At 37.3% G+C, this 23,906-nt stretch overlaps 1 protein-coding gene across 1 annotated transcript in view; it reads right to left on the bottom strand.

Annotated features, from left to right (window-relative positions):
* Positions 1-978: 978 nt before the first annotated feature.
* LOC110830700 (fatty acid synthase-like) overlaps positions 979-23,906 on the bottom strand; it is a 45,550-nt gene continuing 22,622 nt past the window's right edge. The window contains exons 20-36 of the mRNA XM_087343978.1: positions 23,546-23,842; positions 21,627-21,817; positions 20,348-20,587; positions 19,987-20,110; positions 17,981-18,157; positions 16,728-16,907; positions 15,339-15,537; positions 13,890-14,070; positions 13,057-13,202; positions 12,330-12,577; positions 10,712-11,036; positions 10,052-10,207; positions 8,509-8,721; positions 7,888-8,186; positions 5,347-5,613; positions 3,465-3,707; positions 979-2,477 (exon numbers count right to left, since the gene is read on the bottom strand). Of these exons, the coding sequence (XP_087200104.1) occupies positions 2,325-2,477; positions 3,465-3,707; positions 5,347-5,613; positions 7,888-8,186; positions 8,509-8,721; positions 10,052-10,207; positions 10,712-11,036; positions 12,330-12,577; positions 13,057-13,202; positions 13,890-14,070; positions 15,339-15,537; positions 16,728-16,907; positions 17,981-18,157; positions 19,987-20,110; positions 20,348-20,587; positions 21,627-21,817; positions 23,546-23,842 (3,639 nt within the window). The 3' untranslated portion in view covers positions 979-2,324. The remainder of the gene's footprint in view (positions 2,478-3,464; positions 3,708-5,346; positions 5,614-7,887; positions 8,187-8,508; positions 8,722-10,051; positions 10,208-10,711; positions 11,037-12,329; positions 12,578-13,056; positions 13,203-13,889; positions 14,071-15,338; positions 15,538-16,727; positions 16,908-17,980; positions 18,158-19,986; positions 20,111-20,347; positions 20,588-21,626; positions 21,818-23,545; positions 23,843-23,906) is intronic.

Consider the following 23,906-nt stretch of genomic DNA (forward strand, 5'->3'; position numbering starts at 1 on the left):
GGATTTCCAGAATGTAGTGTAGGTCTGTAACTTGTATTCGAGATGTTCTTCAGTATGGTGTACGAGGTGCGATCGGAAAGTTTAAAGACTGTGTCAATAGAGGGCGAACCGGATGTAGTACGAGCTTCTGCCTTTAGGGGGTGCGGCCTACATTCATAGTGAATCAGTGTGCCAGCCGGCATCATCGAATTAGCATTTGTTTCTTAGTTACGGGCGTTTTGGTAGTGCATTACTCCGCCCTCCTGCGATTTCGGAACGGCGTGTGCATCAAATTTTGCCAAAGACTCGCCAAAACGGCTACGGAAACCTATGAAATGCTAAAGCAAGCATTTGGGGAGTCCACAATGGGTCGTGCACAAACTTTTGTGTGGCATTCACGTTTTAAAAATGACCGAACCTCTGTCGATGATGACGAGCGTTCTGGACGACCGTCTTCGAGCACAACGCCCGAAAATGTTACGAAGATTCGGCAGGCCATTCACGAAGATCGACGTCGTACCATCAACGACTTGTGTGACATTGTTGGGATAGGCTATGGGACCTGTCAGCTGATTCTAAAGGAAGAACTCCACATGTGACGCATCCTGTCTGAGGACCAGAAGCAAAATCGACTTCTCGTTTGTCAGGAGCTCAAAGATCTTGCAAGAACCGACTTCAACTTCCTTTCTAAGCTCCGTGTGACTTCTTCCTCTTCCCAAAGATGAAAATTCAGCTAAAGGAAAGGAGATTTGAGACGATAGAAGAGATTCAGGCAGAATCGCAGATGGTGCTTGACAGGCTGACAAAGAAAGATTTCCAGGTATGCTTCCAGGCTTGGCATTGGCGCTGGGATCGTTGTGTTCACTCCCAGGGGAACTTCTTCGAGGGTGATGGATGAATTTAATACCTGAGATAAGTGTACGGGTTTTTATACGCGCAGTCTGGAAACCTTTCGATCGCACCTCGTATACAAAACATGAGAAAGCATTCTGTAAGAAGTACACTTAATATCACATTTATTTTGAAATGTAGGAATATATTGAATAATTATTCAACTTCTGTATGTGAAATTGCATCGTTATAAATATAGCAAGTTCTTCAACAATAACTCAGTTTCTGACCAAACATAGAACAGTACTGCTTTTGCAGTATTCCTTTTGGTCCAGTACTAGTCTTTATTTTAAGATAAAACACTTACTGTGACTGTTATGTAATCTTCAAGCATCAAACATTTTTTTATTGCTGCTGCTGTTGTAAATAGCAATCTCAGATGGTATAAATGTAAGATACAGAAGATCAATGCAATTAACCCTCACACCTTCTTCACAATTTTTATTGTTGACATATCTGTCTAAGATTTAATGTACCATTCACGTACCATTAGCATAATGGAAGGAGTCATCAGTAATGAACACTGATTTATGAGGATTCAGAAGGAAGTACAAGCGGTCCATTTCAGGTATTTGGCAGGAATGACTGGAAAATCCCAGCAGGCGAGTCAAGCACATAGTCCATGCAATTTCTCCTTCCCCATTCTCCCCCTTTCCTCCCCTGGCATAAAGTGACAGAAAGCCAGGACCCAGCTGCCATTTTGGTCTGTCTTAAGCTAGGATGAAGACAAAGTCCAGCCAGGGGAGTAGCAGTGGTGTGACAAACAGTTTTCCATAAACTTTTCTGATATGATCTGGAACCTTAGAGGCCAGATGGGCTTTGATTAAAGGTAAGCTGAAGATTTCTGTCTTCTGGGTTGTTGTGCTGTATAGCCTCCGTCATCAGAGCAATTCATCGCCCTGATGACGGAGGCAGTATGACCTCTGAAACGTTGGTTAACATCGACCAGACTACACAGCGCAACAACCCAGAAGACAGAAATCTTCATACTCACCGCTGTGAAAACCTCAAATCTTACAATTCAATTCAGGCCCTTTCAATGGTAAATTCTCTTTCAGTCAAGGAGCAAACAGCTTGCTCATCCTTAGCATTTTGATTTATTTGTATCTGTGCATTTTGCTCAAGAGTGACACAAAGGCATGTGGCGAGAGGAACTCTGGATCAAATTATTTGAACTGAATTTGTGAATGTCTATATTAAATGTCAAGTATAATTTGATTTTATGTTGTGATTATTTTTCATTAGTAAAGTTGCAGACCTGCAGTGACAGGAAGGAGGTTTGGAGTTCAGCAGGGCTCTGTGCACTTCAGCCCACAGAGCTGCTGAAGCCATCAATAACTGAATGATAGTACTTCCTGAAAAAATGCCTTGCCTAGTAATCATACTGTAAATGTTTGAGATTTGACAAGATAGAATGTTGTGGATATAAATTATTTTGCTCCATGCTGCTCACATCAGTTGCTATCTCTAGACATAATGCTGTTCTTGAATGTAATGGCTTCATTGTCTACCACTTGCCGATTGATAATGGCGGCAGAGTCCTTGTTATCCAGCAACGTCACATGGTTACCAGTCACAAAGTGCACCTCTACTTTCTTGTCACAGTACTGCAAACACAACATAAAACATGCCCTTATTACCTGCTGAGCAAACAGTATGTACCCAAATATACTCATGAATTAACCATTCCATCCCCCATACACACGCAGAGTGGACTGACATAGTGGTAACATGAAGTAAAGTTTGTCCCACTATACGCCATGTAGGCGTTTGAGGTGAGTGGAGGTATAGCTCCTCTCTTCCTTGACCTCGGCACTAGATGGGGGTGAGTGGTCAGCATCACGCCCCGGCCGGCTTTACCCCCGGGAAAGGACCCCGGTACACATTGTAGAGGAGGCTGGGTGGGCCCCAGAGCCGGTCTGGACGCAGAGGCTAGAGGAAAAATCCTCTGCCCCCGTCGGGGATCGAACCCCGGTCGTCCAGCTCATAGCTAGTCACTATACTGACTGAGCTATCCCGGCTCATTAGTGGTAACATGACTGACTCCAATTCAGGAGGTGCATGATATGAATCAAGGACACATACTGTTTTTTTTTTTTTGGGGGGGGGGGGGGAGAGGTTTCTTATAGTTTTTGTTCCTCCTCTAGGACAATGCTGGGACAGTGTATTTTGACAGGCCACAACTGCTTTTTTCCTCAGTCACCATTCATAATCATCCTGTCACTTAATGCTGTATCACTTGGATAATTCAAATAGTTATGTAATCCAAGAATCAACAGATAACAGACTGAGATTTTATGTTTTCACAGCAGTGAAAGGGTTTGTTGTGGCCCTCTGAATTGTGATGCAGTGTAGTTTTGTAGGTTAGGTTAACAACATTTCTCTGATAAATTGGTAACCACCTACAAGACTGCAGAACATTACAACCTAGAAGATACAATTGACAAGTATGAACTGAGTTAATATGGCACATATCTGCGAAAAAAAGATTATTAATGTGTATGATAAAATAAAAGTTTTGAGTTTCACTAACTGGTAACTCATCTTTCACACAAATGCTTATATTTTGTCTCTTTACACAAGTGATTTCTCACCTTTGAGAGTCCATAGTCTTCCTCTGTTTTGAGAGCCATTAAAGTGGGCCTCAGTAAGGTAGTGTGTGACTTGATGGTCTTCTTGTGACCCCAACTGTAGCTTGAAATGGCCTTTAGGCGGGCATAGCTAGCAGCACCAACAGCTTTAAGGTGTTCCGTGCTATGATCTGTCTTGGGAAGCATAGTGAGGAAGTATTCTAACCTCTCATCCCAGGTCTTCAGAGGCGTGATCTTCTCAACCAACTGTTAACGTACAAGTTCATATTAATCTCATTTCATTATAGTTATTTATGACATATGAATCACAGATCCAGGGTGATGTAACCTAGCATAAAAATATTACCAGGAAAAACAAACTCTCACCTTCATTTGGGAGAAGGCAGCTCTGCTGTAGCAAACAAGGACGGCTAAACCAAGCATCCAATGTCCCAAAACTGGATATTTTGGCTAAGGGAGTCTACCACTACATAAAATCTTGGTGCTGTGGGATGGTTTCTGCTATGAACCAGCATTTAATATACAGTAGGCCCTCATTATCTGTCAGTTACTCTATAACATCACTATTTCCATTTCTGTCATCTGTTTCCTTTTATGCTGATTTATGTATCAGCCGGAATTCATATGGCTTATAGAGCATGTAGTTGTACTGCACACTTGTCTACTACCAACAAGCCAGAAGTAAACTGAAGATCTTTTCCTCATTTATTTATTTTTACAATAATAAATGGTCATGTCTGCAATAAATTAGGATGATAAGGCCAAGAACAGTCAAAATTTTGAGGGGGGGGGGGGGGTTAAAATTATTAGAAATGTAGAAGGTTATTTTTACTGCTATAAGGAAGTCCTCACTGAAATGAAGAAGATTAGAATCCAACCAACTATAGATTCTTTTTAAAAAACAACATATGATTCACACCCCTCAAATTCTATTTATGTTCCTTCAGTAAAATTATTAAAATATTACATATTTCATTAAATTTAATTCGATGCACATCTGTATGTATAAAACACATGTGTACTTAAGAAATTATTATTAAACTGGTCTAAATTACTTTGATGTGATGATTATTTAACTGACTTATGTAGTGTGATTACCATTGCAAAACCAGATTTGTAGTTGCAATAAATCAACATCAAAACCGATGATGTATGCAAAATCACAATAAATACACTTGGACTTCTCCATGCTTGTCTTTCTGAAATAAGTGAGTGAAGCAGTTTATATTTGAACTAATACTAAACTTTTCAGACCCTAAATGTGTATTTGAATTGGTCAAGAGAATATTTTCATTAGATTCAGGCATAAGAATCCCGAAGTTGTCCTTGTGGTTAACTACGCCCCTGACTATGCAGACACACGAGGGACAACGTATGAGGGAGTGGCAGTATAAACTTGGAAGTAGGGGGAGGTCCTGCATTACAAAAATGTGCAGTTCTTTGTGTTAGTACTGTTGTGGCATTAATTTCTGCCACCTGACAGTAATGTATTACTATCTAGAGGGGCATGAGGAGGAAGAGGAGAAGAGATGAATAAGAAGAAACAAGAGAAAATTAGGTAGGATTTAAAGTTCTCATGGCAGCAAGTATGAAGATGACTGACTATCTTCTATGTTGTAACATTGTGTAGTCTGATAGAAGTTTACCAACATTTCAGATCACTGTGATGGAGGCAGCAAATACCTCTGAAACATCAGAAATTTTCCACCAGACTACATGGCACTACACCCCATAAGATAACCATCTTCAAGAGAATTAATTTAACATTTGTATGCCATCTTTATATTTGTATTGCTCAAGGAACCACTCCTTTAAGATGTGTACGTATTCCTGATTACGTAGGCCTGGAAAGTTATAACATGCAAGGGTAATGTATGCTGTCTACCTGACTGACTCCATCTGGTGTGGCTACATGTGGTGCCATGAGATTGAACATTACGCATATCAGTTTGATCTCGATCTGATTCTCATCGTTACCAATGGAGCGCTCCTGGACAGACTTCAAGAAGTCGGGTGAGCTGTCCACCAGATACACGTGTCCTTCCCGACCCTCTGCCTCCAGTTCTAATGCAAGTTCCATAGCTAGAATGCCACCAAATGAATATCCCAGAATATTGAATGATGCACCTGGAGCCAGTCGGCTGCGTATGTGCTGCAAAAATATAATTCAATGATATTATAAACAATCGAAGTGATGATGTGATGCTCAAGATGCAAATGTACTCTTGGCATGAAATAAATAAAGCAGAAGGTTTCTGACCATATATTTCATTTTTTGAATTACCAAATGGAATTTTGATTAAATTTGGTATCAGGGGTCCACACTATAAGTTTGTCAGGAAAATTTAATTTTGGTTTGTAAAAGTCTAATTAACAATCCCTACTTTATGTGTATCTGAAATCAAACATAAATTTATTTTCTCAGCAATGTCTCATGATACAAAAAAATGATGCATGCTATAAAATAAGAAGCTTATTAAGATCTGGACCTATAACTTTCATGTGAAACATTTTTGATATGGTAATATATAAATACAAAGGAAACAAGATTAGAAAGGTGTATTCTGTGGAGATTGTTGCAAAAGCTTCATCATTTTAAACAGAGTATGCCACAAGAAAGGTGATTTGTATCAAGCGAAGAGTGGTTCATCACAAAGACAGCAGCTATATCCCATTTGAAGATGGCTGTCTTCTCGGATGTATTGCCGTGTAGTCTGGTAGAAGTTTACCAACGTTTCAGAGGTCCTTGCTGCCTCCATCATCAGGGCCTTGATGATGGAGGCAGCCAGAAGACAGCCATCCTCATACTCGCTACATATCCCATTCGACTACCAAATAAATTATGAAAAGTTAACAGAATTATAAATATATTTTGTCTGTAAGAGATTTTATTTAGTGTAAGAGAAGAAATTGGAAGAATGTTCAAAGACTACAGTTACAATATAACGAAATATGACACCATGTAATGGAATTAATAAAAAAAAAGGGAAGGTTAGAAAAGAAACCAAGATAAATATATGTGCAGCAGACCAAGCAAAATTACAGAACCTTCATGCAGGGGTTAAGATAGTGAGCCTCAGACAGTGTGGTTCTGAATACAGTGTAAAAGCACTGATATATTTTATGGTACATGAAATAGGTATCTTAATTTCTCACTCTGAGGGAAGAACTGTAGTTCAGAATACATGAAAACATACTCCCTAAATAAATATAAATCTGGAAGTGCTTAGAAATATCTCTAAAATACAGGAAAGATTCTAACACACCAACTATATTTATTTCTCAGAAAGATACTGACAGTCACCTAAAATATACAGACCTAAAAAATGAACTACACTTACATGGGACAGCAGGCCAGAAAAAACAAAAACCTCTTTAAAAATACAGGAATCAATGCAAGTTTCATAATGTCCAATATTATATATAGACACTTGAAACAACAGGCAAATATAGCAAAAGTGAAATTTACTAGCGAATTTGCCACGACTGCCATAAACATTATATAGGATAAACAGGCAGAAATTTCAAAACTATGTTCAAGTAACATATGGGGGATATAAAAGCTAATAAACCTAACATAGGATTTTCCCAACATATTCTATAAAATGGACATTCATATGGAATCTTGGAAGATACAATGAAAATTCTCAGAGGCCAAAGAAGGCAGTTACATGAGCACACTAGAAAAATTCCACATATACAATAGAGTTAAAAAAGGTGTTCATTTAAATTAAACAAACCTAGATAGCAACAAACCCATTTTTGAAATTCTGATGAACTCCAATAATACCTAAAGACTGCTCCTCCCCCCAACCACCCAGATCTAACCATCAACTTAGACCAACCCCTTCAGTTCAACTAGAACTTTCTACTGGTAACTGCATCTGTTACACATAGTCCACTCTACTAAAATAGGTAAGTTGCTCAAGAAGCAGTCTATTAAGAGGTGAAGTCAGCAACAGAAAATATGTATAGAAATTAGCAGTAATATCTATCAGTTCCAAACACTTAAAGAAATAGAACCACCTGAGGATGACCAATTAAGGTCGAAACATGTAGTGGATTCTTAATAAACATTGAAACTATAATCACAAATTGTTGTGTAGACAGACTGTCAACCTAAGCATTGAACACACTACAGGATGCATCCCTTAAAACTCACACAAATATGTTAGTGGTAAACAATCGAGACTCCTTTTGGAAATTTTGGTACAGTAAATATTTTTATTCGTTTAAACACTGAGGAAAATATTCATAGATCTAAGAGAGATGAAATATCTGGGGGAAAAGTGAAAATTATGAAGCATTTTGGGTTCCAGAACACCAGGGAATTTTTTGACTAGAAGCATAACTTTCAATTTGCCAATGAATTATATTCATAATGGGATCAGAAGTGAATAAAATAGAAGAAAGACATCTGCTGTACCGGTAGCAAGGCCTGTGCTATGTCCTGAGCAGTGTGACCCACATTGCTGTAGCCAAGCTGTAGGCACATTGCTTGGTACTTGAGGTTCTTGGCAAGAGGTTCCAGAATGCTCCCCATGCCTTCCACACCAGGTAACATGAAAAGTATTGGTCCAGCCTTTGTCGCATCTTCTACATCTTTCCCAACACCAGTTTCTGATGGCAGGCGCAAGACAGGCTGTGCTGCAGTCACCTCATCTCCTATTACACGCAGAAGTAACTCCAGTCCTTGAAGTTGTACTTCATTAATAGAAAATTGAACTGGAATTGAAATATTGCAAAAATAAATTATTAACACTTTGATTTGTAAACTTTCTTGCCATCTGCTGCACCCTACAGTTATTTTTAGTTATGTACAATTATGGAAAACTTGATATGACCAGTTTTTGTAACCTTGGCGATCACAGCCTTCAGGATGAATGAAAATGTAAAATTTTTTGAACACTTGAATAACTATGAATTCATCTAGGAAGACCATGTACTGTGGAAATGGTTAGTCTGTGTGAAATGGGCTAGAATAAAGAAAAAGTGATGAAAATGGGCAAGAAATGAAGAGTGCAGCTTTCCTTTCCTATGACTGTACCTTCTGATGGTTGTTCTGATGTGCTCTCAGACACTTGCTTGGCAGCAGATAGCTCTTGAAGGTATGCAAATGTCAGACTTCGAATCTCCTTTGCTGTGAGGAACACCTCAAATTCCCGCTCAAGGGATTGTTTGATCTCGACAGCCATCATGGAGTCCATTCCCAGTTCTGCCAATGTGGAGTGTAGACTCACAGTCTTCAGATCACGGATACCTGCACAATCAAACCTTTCTTATCTTCCCTATCATCAAGATGGTGACTACCATCTTGTGTACTACTATCAGGCCTAATTCAGAGCCACAGAGGTACCCTATGAGACTTACCAACATTTCTAGTAGGCAGTCTCTTCCTTCTGGCCATTTCACTTTTATCATATGGGAATAAGGGATTTTAAACCCTTGTACTACATGGCTGTTGGCCAGACTTTAACTTTGGGGTTAACAGGTTATCAGTATGCTAGCATGATGTATAGTCAGATGGACTGCACATAATTCGTGATGCATGGCCAATAAAGGTTAAAATACCTTCCAATGCCAATTTGTTAAGGAAGGAAACCATAGGTTAAATTCAAGTTCTTATGTTTGATGGTGTTTAAGAATTGATATAGAGTCTAATTTCTGGAAACCTACTACTAAATCAACAATCCTACAATCGATGTCATCTTAAAATCAAGGAAATATGGGAATTACATAATTTAATATAGGTGTTTCACTCTGACTGCCAGTAAGTATTTCAGCTAGTAGTATCAATGCAAGGAAGAAAATAACAGGAATCTCTAATTCTGTTAACCTATTACAGAATTAAGAAAGTGTTTCCATGGATACCATGGAATATGTGATTTTAAAGGGTAAGAAAGAAATGGGGGAAGAAAACAATAAATTAATAATAGATCAACATTTTAAAAACAGAAGATGTAGACTATAAATTACACAGTGATGATAAACCATGGAATTAAATCTTTCAAAATGAAATCATTATTATGGAGATTCATAGAATAAATGCTGTTGCAGTGTTTAAACTCATTATTAAATATGAACGTCTATAGCGACAGGAAGACTGTGTCTTATGCATAGCCAGAGAATCCATTTTGGGGTATAATGTAGTGAACTGACATGATGATAAGAGACAGCTTACAAATTCTTACATAGGCACAAGATGGCAAATGCATGAACTCCAAGTGTATAATATGGAAGTTTAAATTAAATCTGGAATTTGATAATGGAACGTGCTGCTTAAACATGCCATTTAATTACATCTCCATGTGAATGCTATTTATTCCATTTGAAAGTCTCTGAAGATGGTAAATAAATCATATTTGTACATCTGAGATTTCAGATTCTCATGGCAGTGAAGATGTCAATTGTGGTCTTCTAGGTTGTAAAGCTGTGCAGCCTTGCAGGTGGTCACCAATGTTTCAGATAAATCTAACACCTACATCTACATGGCAAAAACAGCACCACAACCCAGCAAACCACAAATGAAATTTTCTTCAGTAATATGTTCCAATTTAAAACTTTTGAAAATCTGCTGTGCTTTTACATACCAAGGATATTGCTCACACACTCAACAATGTTGCCAGATCCACCACTTCCAGCACGTTTCTCTGCCACAACCATGCTTGCCACAACAGGACATGACTGCTTCATGAAGCTGTTTAGTACCATAAGACATGAAGATATCTTCTGAGGAAGTGTGCCTCCTATAACAGCAAAAACACTGTGCATAAAAAATATGGTTATTCCAATGATTCGTAGTAATATGTTCCTGTTATCCGTGAAGTAGCATAATTAAAAGTATGACCAAAGAAACAAAAATGGATGTAACCAGAGCTTGTCATTCCCATGTAACTAAACAAACTATATTGAAACATATGTGATGCTATACTTAAGACAAGAACACAACAAACTTAAGCAGCAATTCTTGCCATGGTTTCATAAAAATCAGTACTACAATACTGATGTTATTGTTTTGGGAAATTTAGTGCAAAAAATGTCTGGAAGTCATATATTAAATTTGAATTTTAAAGTTAAAAAAATATTTATATTATGAAATAACAGATGATGTATGAAAGCCCAACATTGACAATTAAAAGAAAGATGGCTAACACACAGCCAACTGATCTATTTTTCTCTGCTGACAGAGAAAGGTGCAACTGTTCAGACTAAAAACCAACACAATCATTGTGTCAGCCATAGCAACACACCTATAACCACATCCATGTCCTCCTCCTGCATATCTGCCACCAGCCCCACGTCCCCTACAGCTCCCCACTGCACAGCGAGACCTGGTAGCCCATCCCTGACCCTGGCCTCACAAATGCGCTCCATGACAGAATTGCTCATGCCATAGTTGGTTTGCCCTGCATTACCACGTCCACATGACACACTGGAAAACACTACAAAGTGACGAAGCTGTGGGCACATTTGGCGAGACAGCTCATCCAGGAACTGAGTCGCATGTGCCTTGGGGACTGCAGAAGCAGCAAAAGCAGCCTCACTTTGGTTTTCCAGAAGGGCATCTTGAAGTACCTGAAATTAATGCAGCAACCAGTATCTAACATTATCTTTCTGTTCTGGAAATGCTCAAAACTTTTTCATCAATCCAAACATAAAGAATGTAACTTTATAAAGTTGTTATCAATTCAATTTTCAACCAATATATTACTCAAAATAATAATGCATTCTGAATCAAATGGAATCTGAAATTTCATCTCATTTCTTCTCATCCCTATATCAACTATATTTGAAAACACAGTGCACAGGAAAATATATGAATGTAGATGAGATCAAGTAAATAGAGAGTGGAGGATGTTATTATAAATCCAGAATCTTTCTGATTTATACAACTCATTATGTACTTTTAGATAGTCAATTAATAAAGTTATGATAAGTTGATTAGAAGTAGATCTTAAATAAATAAGTTGTGAGGAGATCATGGTATAGAAGGGATGATAATATTAACATGGATCTTAAAGAAACATCAGATATTTGAACTGGGTTTAATGGGCTCAGAATATGTTCCAATGGTAGTGTTTTGTATTAAAGTTTTTGAACCTCCAGGCTCCATAATAGGAGGACATCTTCTGATCAATTGCATACTGACTAGCTACAGAAGCCCCTGTATCAATGAATTTGTTTTCATAGTTAATTAGTTAGTCAGTCAGTTATGGAGAGTATCAGTAAGTAAGGTAGTTTATTAGTTACCATCAGTAATTCAGTGTATGTGATTTGAGGTTCTCATGGCAATGAAGATGTTAACAAGTCCATATGGTGTTACTACCAAGCAGATATACATTGACAATTATTACTTAGTAAGTTATTTTAGTAGAACATTAGCTCAAATATAGATGAAATATTACCAGTACTGAAAAAAGTGATACCCACAGGGTGATTTCTGAACACCATGCTCATCTCATACTAGTTGAACTCTAATAATACCAAGCTAGCTTGTGAAGCAATAATTTCCCTGATGATGGAGGCAGTATGCACCTCTGAAATGTCAATCAACTTCTACAAGACTACATGGTACAATATCCTAAAAGACCATCATCTTCTAATAACATTCTAAGCTTGTATTTGTGAGGCACCATGTTTGAATCTCAGCCACACTACTGGTTATCCTGACTGGTATTTTGTGGTTTTCTTTAGTTTCCCCAGACAAATTCTGGAACACTACCTTCAAACAGGCCATTAACATCACTTTCCAAGTTATTATCTACTAGCTATTCTTAATCCTCATCTCACTGAATGGTGCAGAACCTATGCAGGTGAAAACGCATACTTAAACAAACTGAAAATAATTTTATGAAAACCTGTACTTACCACAGCCAGGTTGAATATGGCATCAACAGGTCCCAGTCTGTTTGCATCTGACAACAGTGTTGCAACACCATTTTTGGTGGTGATGTCAGTTACAGAGATGACTACTGTCACACCATAGCTGCGCCATATTCTCACACGTGCACTCTGGTAGCCAGTTCTCAGACCATAGCGAGATGCCAGCACCAATTTGCGAGCACCTCGTAATACTAGCCAGTCAGCCAGTTCCAAACCAAAGCCTCCCAATCCACCTGTAAGTTATGGTAAATCTTTATTTTTTAAGTTTAAAATTACAGTTAAATTCACTGCCTCACCAGCAGTGGTTCTTTGCAACTGTTAAAAAAGTAAACAAATCAATAGAAAACTTAAATAAACTTTAACTACAATGAGATATTAACCCTTTATAGTCCAGTGGTAACTATTTGAACCACCTGCTTTAAACAGTCTGCAACTCTGCATTATGATCGCAGTGTATGTATGAGTTTCATATGATCCTCGGAATAAACAGTGATTATTTCCTTGAACAGCATTAACCAACTGATCATTGTAATGAAGATGTGTCATGTTTTCTTTGAGGTAAGAACTTTTAGGTATTATTTATAAGAGCTTTGGTTTAAAAGCATTAAAGTAGCAGGAAAATTTATAATGAAAATCATTTGCTATAAATTATTTGAACTCCAGAATATAACCACCTTATTTAGAAAGAGAACAAATTAGCAGGATACAATACCGACAATGATGTAAGTATATGCAGGGTTGCAGTAAAATTGTGGAGATGCCTGTATCAGTCTTGGTGAAGGTACAGTTAGTTTCCTGTCCTTCTCTTCTTGAATTTGCAGTAACACCTTGCCAATGTGCTTTCCAGCTGCCATATATCTGCAATACAATTATATAAATATCCTTCATTTGTCCCAAGATGTTGTTATTATTCTGAATATAAGTGTAGGGTATTAAGGCTACCAGTTTATACTAAAATGATAATAAGATAAAGACAAAATTAAAATTTACTCTCCAGTTGCCTCCATGAACATGTGGAATTAATTTCTTCTTACAAAATCAAATATGATTACATTTTCAATTTGACAGTAAATATACTGTTACACCAGCAAAAAGCAGTATATTACAAGGTCAATAAAAGGATAACAGAATAAATCTTTGTGAAGAAAAAATTTGTGAGAAAGAGAATTGTGGACAGGCTCACGATAATGTAAAATGGCAAGCTTTGATGTTAGTGGGGTTGAACATTTAGTTGGTAGGATCTGAGGTTCTTATGGCAGTGTGTAAGAAGACAGCCATCTTAAAATATTTATTTTCTTATTACCAGAAAATAAGTTTGTCAGTTAGTTATCATACACTCATTCAGTTAGTTAATTAGTTAGTCTGTCAGTCTGTAATCTGTAAGTCAGTCAGTCATCAGCAAATTAGTGCTGTCAGAGTAAACATGCTTGCGTGAAAACTTCTAGAAAGAGAAATCTTCATACTCACCGCTGTGAAAACCTCAAATCTTACACAGAAACAGAAGTATCATAACCCTGCACCTCATTCAGAAACAGACAACTATACCTAAATGCTTGTTCTACTTCATCCTCAGCAAAAATAGTCCTGGTTAATGGTTGTACAGCCCCTGACTTAATGCCTTCATTAACTAAATCAATCAGAATCTTCTTTCTTTCAAAACTCCCGCTAAACAAACTGTCCAGCATGATGCCATGAAAACTTGTTTCCTTCAGGAATATTTCCATGCCTGTGTGTTGAGATATAGAGAGAACAATGTCACTAAATATGGAAAACAGCTATGGACATGTGAAGAAGTTCATTATAACAAATAATTAAGGTTTGGTAAAAGTTCTTAAACTTCATACCAATACAGCAGAACCCATAAAATGAATAAAACATGTGCATCCACAAATTAATAATAATTAAAATTCAATCAATCACTACTGACCTCACTAAAACAAATTAATACCAGCAGTAACCAATTCTTTGATCTTGTAACACAGAAGTTTTGCTATGTCATTCTTACTGTTAATGATGAAACGTATCCTATGCATCTTGTTCCAGATAAGTTGATAAAATATAATGTTGATCATGAACTGTGATCAAACAGGTCAAAATAAGTGAAAATATATATATGTATAGGTAAGACATGTGGTCAAGATCACCAGTTCATTTCATGAATGGTTTCAGTTACTGGACCAGTCAAAATCATAAGAGGGGATTAACATTTTGACATTAATGTCATGTAGGAAATTCTATATTAGCTACCAGTGTTGGTATACAAATTGTATTACATTACATATATTTTACCATATCTATAAAAATACAACAGTATACTCCCAATTATTCATTAATGGGTTATCAGTTTGTACTTTATCAATGTGATTTTTTTTTCTGATTTGTCAGTTTATAAAAAACATGCATGTTTGTAAATGAAGCAATGTGTGAACTATATTTTCATCCTTTTCTCATGTTTGAAAAATATTTCAACCAGTCAGGTGGGAGGCTAAAAAGGAATGAATGGAAGAGGAAATAAGGAAAGGTTAGCCTATGTTTGATCCTGCTTAAAGTCTGTGTCTTGCAATGTGTGTCAGTTCCAATATATTGTAGTGTGCTTCAGTTACTGCAGAAGAGAAGAGTAATTGTTAAGTGTGTCAAATGGCTACAAAACTGAATACGTCTGTGCAAAAATCTCACAAAATATTATTGGATCAGGAAACAAATTGTACATAACATACATAAAAACAAAACTAAGTTGGTGGAAATTGCAACACACTGTGATAGTGGTGAAAGTGCATAGAACATTTGTCATAAGAAGACCATATTTTCTGATAATGACATATCTTTTTCCTACCATTAGCCCAGATAATTGGGAGTATACTGTATTTCATTAATGACTTTTTATTGATTCATTTGTGTCGAATGTTCCTACATTTTTTCACAAATAACTCACTAGGCAAGTCAATTTAAATCATGTTACTTTCTGTTATATACTGATAAGAAATTTCTACCTACCAAGGGAACTGTTGTTGGCAAGGTCAACTTTGCCAATCTCCAGGAATCGCCCGTGATCAGCAAGGCATCGTAGGGAAGCCTGCAGCTTTTCCTCAGAAAGGGAGTTAAGAATGAGGTCAACCCCTCTGCCATTTGTCTCTAGCATTATTAGCTGCTCAAAAGAGGTGTCTCGAGAATTTCCAATGTTGCAATCTGTCAACTGAGAGAAAAGGAACCATAATGATATAGTCTCTGCATTATAGTGAACACTCTGGTTCAGCCTTGAAAAATCAAATTATGTATGAATCTAGTTACATGTTCATTAGAAGTATATGTTTTGTAAAATAAAGAATTCATATGTTAATCTGTTTAATCATGGCTGCTTAGTGCAAAGATTTAAACTAGCATTAAAAAATGCAGTGGCATATATGAAGAAGAAGAGCAATTTATACATTCACATAAAAGCCAAGCTTGCATATCTTATTTATTTTCTCATCATGGATACTTTCAATCAACCCTCACAAAGTTCTTTTTTTGTCTGCAAGCTGAATATTTTTTATAAAAATTAAAAATATTATGAAACATGCACAAAACTGTTTTAAAGTATAAACACTCTTAATTTTCAATGAAAAAATTACATATGTATAATTGCTCCCATAACTAACATACTACACATATAGCAGAGTCATCCTTAGGCATATAGTTACCTCAAATGGTCAAGAAATATATCACTTTTTATGGACCCCAAAGGTTCATTATCATGTTAACAAAAGCTGACAACAGACCCTAAACTGAAGCCCTGTGTAACATTTTGTGGCATGCTCAATACTGTAGTAAGGAATTGCTGACCCCTTGCCCAACCCCCAAGCTGGAAGACCACCACTTGCCAGCTGTCCATGACTATGTATTCAGTACATTCACAGCTACCCTCTACATTTCAAGGGTTTTCCTCCATCCACAACCTCAGGACGTATCATGCTGTGGTGATAAGGCATCCATTTAACATAGTCACTTTGCTCACTACATACTAAATTTTTGTTAAATTTCCCCATAAATTTATCACTGCTTATTCACAAGTATGCACAATTACTTTGTGTTTCACATTTCTGAAAACATGTTTTATGATTGTAATCAATGAAGCGAATTCTGATCATTTGACTATGGTCAAAAGACTATACAGTAAAAGGCACATACTATGCCATTACTGGCACTAATTCTGCCACACATTTACAAATGCAACTTTTTCAGAAATTCCATTTTGTTTTCACTGATACCCACAAATACAAAATGCAGCATTACTGATTATTAAAGCAGCTGGTACATACAGTTACATGGCTGTAAAGAGTTAAAATCTGTGGATTTATTAAATTATTCTGCATATTTATTGTTACAATCAAACATGCCAGATACCTGTGGGAACTGCTTCTTAATGAATTCCCGTTTTTCTTCCGTCCCGACAGTTGTGAACACTGTGCAGCCCATGTGCAGACAGATGTTGATAGCTGCCTGTCCTACTCCCCCACTGCCTGCATGTATCAGCACTGAATCACCCTTCTTCATACGCCCACAAATCACCAAAGCAGAATAAGCCTATTTGTGACAAACAACACCTGGTTCAACTCGGTTTGATTTTACACACAATTAGAGCATAATTGAACATTTCTAAAATAACCTCCATGACAGATTTGAAAGGACTGAAGCTCAGTGGACTTCAAAGAGTATTTTATATCCAAAATGTCAAACTCTAGTCCACCACTGAATTGACTGAATACATATTCCAAAATTCAGACAAGAGAAATTAGACCTGGTAGGATGTCATGTATTAAAATGATTAAAGAAAGGATTAATAAAATATTTATCATATGATCATTCAATTTCATATAGTATATAGCACACCGGTTGTGCCTTGTAACCACACTATTTTAGTTACTGATATAATGCTTAACTCCCTATTATGCTCTTCTAGTAACATTTGTTGTCCCTCCTAGCTTTCAGCACCTTAACCAAACATTCATGAATTTGTAAGTCAGGTAGATGTATGATTCCTGGACTGGGAAGAGAAGGTGTGAAGTTATATAACATGTAATATATATATATATATATATAAAAGCATGCAATGAATTTCACATTCTGTTAGTGACTGGCACAGGCTTAATGTAATGCCCCAATGCTAAATACTTCATAATAATGCATGGAACTATCACTATTGAAAAATGAACTATGCTACTACAGCACACTAATGTAGGTTTATTCTTTGTTGTCAAGCAAGTGATTAAATACAAGTGTCCCTGAATTATATTTCTTTACCCCCAAGCCAATATTCCTCATTCAGTCTTGGAGGGATGTCTGATTCCAGGAACAAACTATGTTAGATGCTGATATCTTAAAAGATAAAGAACCAAAATGTACTTCAAAAATTTTACAAAGCTACACTTTGAGAAGGAAAATAAAACAGATGTGAGAAGCTAGAAGTATGCTTCCACATGCAGCTAAAAGTTTGGTGAAGAAAATATACCTAAAAACAAATGTGATTTTAATATAGAAATAAATTAGAATATAGAGTAATCGAGTTCTAAGTCCAGTCTCAACACGTCAAGACTCTATTTGAGACCTGATGACTATACGGCATATTAATATGTCTGTGGATTCCTGTGCTAACTCACCGTTCCGTACACAACTGGTACAGTAGCTGCCTCTTCCAGTGTCCAGTGTTCAGGTACATTCCATAGTAATTCTTTGTCTGCCATTACCATCGTGGCCAGGGATCCAAATTCACACATTCCCATGACACGCTGACCATTCACATTATATCCAGAGTACTCCAAACCCTGAATACAGTCCTGCCATCAAAACATTACATAAATTTACAAGTGAAAGAAAGTTGAACTTAATCTGTATTTTTGGAACAAAAACTTATTTAGCCATATTGTAACACACAGTATCATAGAAGAAGATGAAACCCTATAACAAATTCTTATCAAATGCAATGAAATAAATACAGAAATACTTACAGACTCTACATTAAAGATGCTGGAAACAAACAGGAAGGTGTACAAAATAAATATATTATAACCTAGTGAATGAAACTTTAACCCTTTACGGTCCCTTTTAAATACCACTACAGCCCCCTGCTGGTCTATTTAAATACCACTAAAATTTATAAATTCAACTAATATTATGAACTGGTCTGATTTTCTTTTATAACTTGTATAAAACGGAAGAAACGTAGCTAAATATGATGAAAATATGTTCTGAGACGATGACAGTTCCATTTGTTTGAATACTGACTGTGTGAAATATTTTTTACGGACTGTACCACTGTCGCTAGTGAGATGTGTAATAAGTGGTGCCTTTCTGCTTCCTGTCATTCTGTAGAGAAGCAAGAGCACGTCAGTAGATATGACTTTGGCAATGCCTAAGCATTTCTTATTGCATGCAGATATATGATGTATAAGCATTGGATTTCATATTCTCAGAGCTATGCTTACTTTCAGGCTGACTGTGTTCAAAAGATCAAGACCAAGCTCAACACCATTAAAGTGAAACAGAATGTGAAGTGTAAACGATGAAGTCACTACACATAAAGAATGCTTGATAAGAAGACAAATGAATATGCATATGTCAGTGGTGGATTGCTCTATGCATCAAAAATAATTAAAAAAATATAATTTCCTACTAGGAAGATGGGATATTTGTTTTATAACTTTATCAGATATAAAATACTTCCATTCTAAGTAAATATGACATCTACACACCCGTTGGTATTCCTTCACTATATGATGTATGGCAAAACACTTGGTGTGGAATCCTGGTTTCTTTGGACACGTGTCAGAATAAGATGACATTTCTTTCCTGCCTCCTTTCACTATTATAAGGTACACAAAGTCTTACCAGGAAAACTAGGGTAGAACTAGTGCAAAGAAGAAAGCTTGAATGATAGGCTGACACTGTTTGCCAGCCTCAGTTTGACTCCAGATCACATAAAAAATTCATAAAGTATGTGGCAGACTAAGCCCGACATAGGACCGGAACTCGGATTTTTAAATGTCGGACTCAGTCCGACATAGAACCACAAAGGGTTAAAATTCTTCCTAACATACACCAATATTTTTAAAACTATGGCAGACAATTAATCTGGTTCACGCTTTCATATAACATTTTCAGGTGTGATTTCAGGTTCTCATGACAGTGAGTATGAATATGGCTGTCTTCCGGGTTGTTGTGCCATGCAGTCTGGCAGAAGAATACTGATATCTCAGAGCTACCAGTTGCCTCCATCATCAGGGCCATCAGGTTCATTGCCCTGACAATGGAGACACCAAGTACCTCTGAAACAAGAACCAAGAAGACAGCCATCACCTTCTCTTAGTATTACATAGATCAGTGAATCATAAAAGAAAATAGATTATAAAAATTAGCTATTAGTTTATTTGATGACACTGAATCTGCTTCTAAAATTAAAAGTGGCAGAATGATTGTGAAGAATATATTAGGAGAGATGTGAGATAAACATGTTGCCTAAACCTATGAAAAAACCTTGATCAGGGTGGAAAGTCTCTAGATGGGCTTCATTAGAATAAAATATGGAGCTGAAGGGAATACAGGGGCATTATCTTTTAATTACACGTTAGAGTCATTCATGCAGGTTTAAGGAAGAGCAGCTTCTCACCTGCTTCAGACGATTCTTGGTAAGAACTTCTACTGCCAGTTTGCCATTTGCTGCCATCACATCACGGAAGTTGAGAGCAGCATAGTAAATATGTACCAACTCTTCATTTGGCCTTGGTGAAACACTGTAACAAACACAAAACTGCTTCACACATACCTTCCATTCAGTTATAATAAAAGTATTCACTTTTATAAAAGCTCTTAATGACTTTGGATCATCCTAGCCTCTGTCTGCTGACAAGGTAATTTATTTCTCACATGGCAGTATCTGCTCACAGGACAGCATTTCATTCAATTCTAATCAGTGTTTATGTAAGCTTATGTGAACATATGCAATGACAGTCTCATTACTGGACACAAACCTATCTGGCTGCAGATTTCCCTCTAACCACTTCAAGCTGGAGAGGTCTCCTCGGGTTGTGACATTTACAAAAGCGTGAGGTACAGTGACAGTGCTGCAACTGTCAAGTGGGAGGTGCCGGTATGATCCCCACTGTCCATCGCTGTATACATTAACCACCAGATCTTTGTTCAGTTGGTGGTGGTACAGGGGCAAGTCTGGATCAAATTCTGGTGCCAATGGATCCAGAATAAAAACACATCTAAAACAAACACAAACAAGTTTTCAGAATTCTTAATAACGTTCCTCATGCTTCTTTCTTTCTTCCAGTGTTTGAAAATCCATTGCTGAAAAGTTAGGCCATGGAGAGCAATATTGGCAGGTTGCAAGTAATTTTGGGAAGTACCCAATGTAAGTCTCTGCCTGACAACTGGCTATCCTGAGTGAGGTTTGTCATGGGTTTCCTCAGCCCTTAAAGGCAAATATTCAAGTAATATGAGTGATGAAATAACTCGTTCCTCTTCCATACTCATCTCTTTCAATGCTAAATAATCTCTGCAACTGACACATCATCACCAGCAAATTTGCACACTTTGACAGTCATCAGACATCCATTTATATGAGAGACAGAAGCTACTTGTCAGTTTTAAAACATCACTGAATGGAAGTTGGAGTAATTAACTTATTGTACAAGTGCTGTATACCTACATGGAGCTATTGTGATAATTCTGAGGCATTTATGTTGAAGTGTTTTAACTGGAACTTCTAAGTAGACATTATAAAATAATATGCCAACAGACTAAACAAATGTGAATAAATACTGTTAAGGCTGGGGCCACACGACCATAAAAAGTACATCTGTTGTAACGTACATCGTGACGTCCGTCATAGAATTATGAAGGGGCAAGACCACAGAATGCAACGGCTTCTTCCGGCTCCATTGGGGCAACTGGCACATCACACTGCGCTTGGGTGGTGTCCTCACTTACGTCCGTTGCAACGGACGTACTTTGTACAGTCGTGTGGCCAGGGTCTAAGAGTGATGCTACTGTGGCCAGTATTGGGATAATTTTCACAGTTGGGGTGAAGATCTATGGTATTATATTTATTACCCTGGAGTAACTGATAAAATCAAAAAAACTACAGAACATTTTATAAATCTTAATCTGGGCTTCACACTAAATATTCAGCAGCGTCACATACTACATTTATAGCTGTGAGCAATTACAACAGCAAAAATGTTAAAATAATGAAATAAGCAGAAAGAGGCTACACTTCTGTCCAAAATATAATAGCCTGACCTTATGGATTCGCCTCCTGGCTCCTTGCGGATACACATGACAAGACCAAGGATGCCATTGAGTGGTTCACCCTGAGCAACGAGTATGATGCGACGTTTGGAGTTTCCCCCAATAACTGCCTGTATCTGTGACAACCAATCGTAGTTTTGGGCACTTACATGGATTACAACTGGATTGACCATTACTGTTCCCTGCAACACCATTATAAACAAGTTAGAAAATGTATGTACTGCATAACAATCTTAATGGACCTCTGACCTTTGCAAATGGTGCCAGTAAATTTATTGTCCATAGTCAATGTCTTTTGCATGAGCAAGGTGCCTGGTGCTTGTCTGGTTGAACAATAATGCCAGCATAGGGACTGGCTGTGGATTCCCCACATAAACTCCCAAAGAAATCAATGTGACAACAGTACACAGGGTAGTCTTGGTGAGTATAGTATCAGTGGTAAACAAGGAATAATAGGGATTCCCCATCCAGGCATTTTTGCACACAAAAAGGCATGTAGATCTTCATGTAAAATGCCCATTATTTTTGTCTGATCTTAACTGAAACTGGAATTTGTAGACATATTTTGTGAAAGTTCCCAATATTAAATTTAATACAAATTAATTAATTAATTAATTCTTAAAGTGGTTAAAAACTGGTTACTAGCATATTCTACTATGTTTAGCATGATTGCAGAATCTTCATGATCTTTCAAACAAGAGATATTGTAAGCACCAGTAATGGGGAATTAATATGTGTGATTCACATTTAAGTAACTAGTTCAAATAAGGCTATCCTGAAAAAGCTCTTTGCCTTTTACAGAACCTACCAAACCCATGAGAGTCCACCCTATCCTAGTTATGGGTTTAGTTTTAAACTTAAAATTATTCATTGTAAACTACCGTCGTCAAAACCCTTTAGAATTGGTTTAGCTCTAATTTCAATTTAATAAAATGCAAAGTTATGTTGGTGACTAAATAAATAAGAAATCTGAAATTATAAAAAGGAGTTTATCTGCACATTATGTCAAATTAATTTTGTATTCTTGACATCCTAAGGAAAATAATATGCAAAGAAAGTATGAAAAAGAGGATTAAACTCATGTGATCATCAAAACAATTTCAACCTGAATAATATTTCTGAAGTAAAGACAAGTTGTAAGACTTGAGGTTCTCACAGCGGTGAGTATGAAGATATCCGTCTTCTGGGTTGTTGCGTCATGTAGTCTGGTCGATGTTAACCAACGTTTCAGAGGTCATACTGCCTCCATCATCAGGGCGATGAGTATGAAGATATCCGTCTTCTGGGTTATTGCGCTGTGTAGTCTGGTCGATGTTAACCAACGTTTCATACAACCTAACTCACTTTTCTCTCTCTACTTTCTCTCCCTCTCCCACTCTCGCCCACGTGCTACCATTGGTCCACTCCCATACCTGCTCCCATTGGCTCGGGGCAGGCTACACCTTTCACTTCCCGGCCTATAAATCCAGCTCCTCTCACCCTATTGGCATATTCATCGCCCTGATGACGGAGGCAGTATGACCTCTGAAACGTTGGTTAACATCGACCAGACTACACAGCGCAATAACCAGAAGACAGAAATCTTCATATTTTAGTCGCCCTGATGATGGAGGCAGTATGACCTCTGAAACGTTGGTTAACATCGACCAGACTACACAGCGCAATAACCCAGAAGACGGATATCTTCTAAAGACAAGTTATTACAATTCAAAAGAAACAAAAATTCTGCATTAAACTGTATGACTTTTCAATAATTTACTGAAACAGACATTAGCATTTATGTAATTCCACATTCACATTCACACAGATACATACAAACATGCAAATATACATACATGCACACATGTTTACACGCATACTTCCATGCATTTTTCATAATTCATACATTTTACACATGTACATGCACACACCTTCCTGAGCAAGACCAGCTTTTCATCACGAAGAGTCTTCTGAAATACAATCTCAAACCCAAAGTGGTCATTGCCCACACTGTCTGTGTCGGGATTTTCACGGGACAAGATGCAGGCGCCATCAGCCAGTGCACTGCCTGCAGTCTGTAGTACCTCAGCGTGAAGCAACATATTGGAGGCAATAACAAGCAAGCAATTCTGTTCTCCCATCAGCTTCCTGTCTTCCACTTTGATTCCAGTCATGTCTAAGTCTGCCACCAAAAGATCACTTTTGTTTGCCAATATTGTTATGTCCGCCTGTAATGAAAAAAAGCTCACTGATTGTTTCTACAGAGGATACATTATCTTAAAAACAAAGTGG

The sequence above is a fragment of the Zootermopsis nevadensis genome, unplaced genomic scaffold (assembly GCF_977971745.1).
Source record: "Zootermopsis nevadensis isolate Lab colony 2312 unplaced genomic scaffold, Znev_1.0 Znev_ptg000007l, whole genome shotgun sequence".
Classification (NCBI taxonomy): domain Eukaryota; kingdom Metazoa; phylum Arthropoda; class Insecta; order Blattodea; family Termopsidae; genus Zootermopsis; species Zootermopsis nevadensis.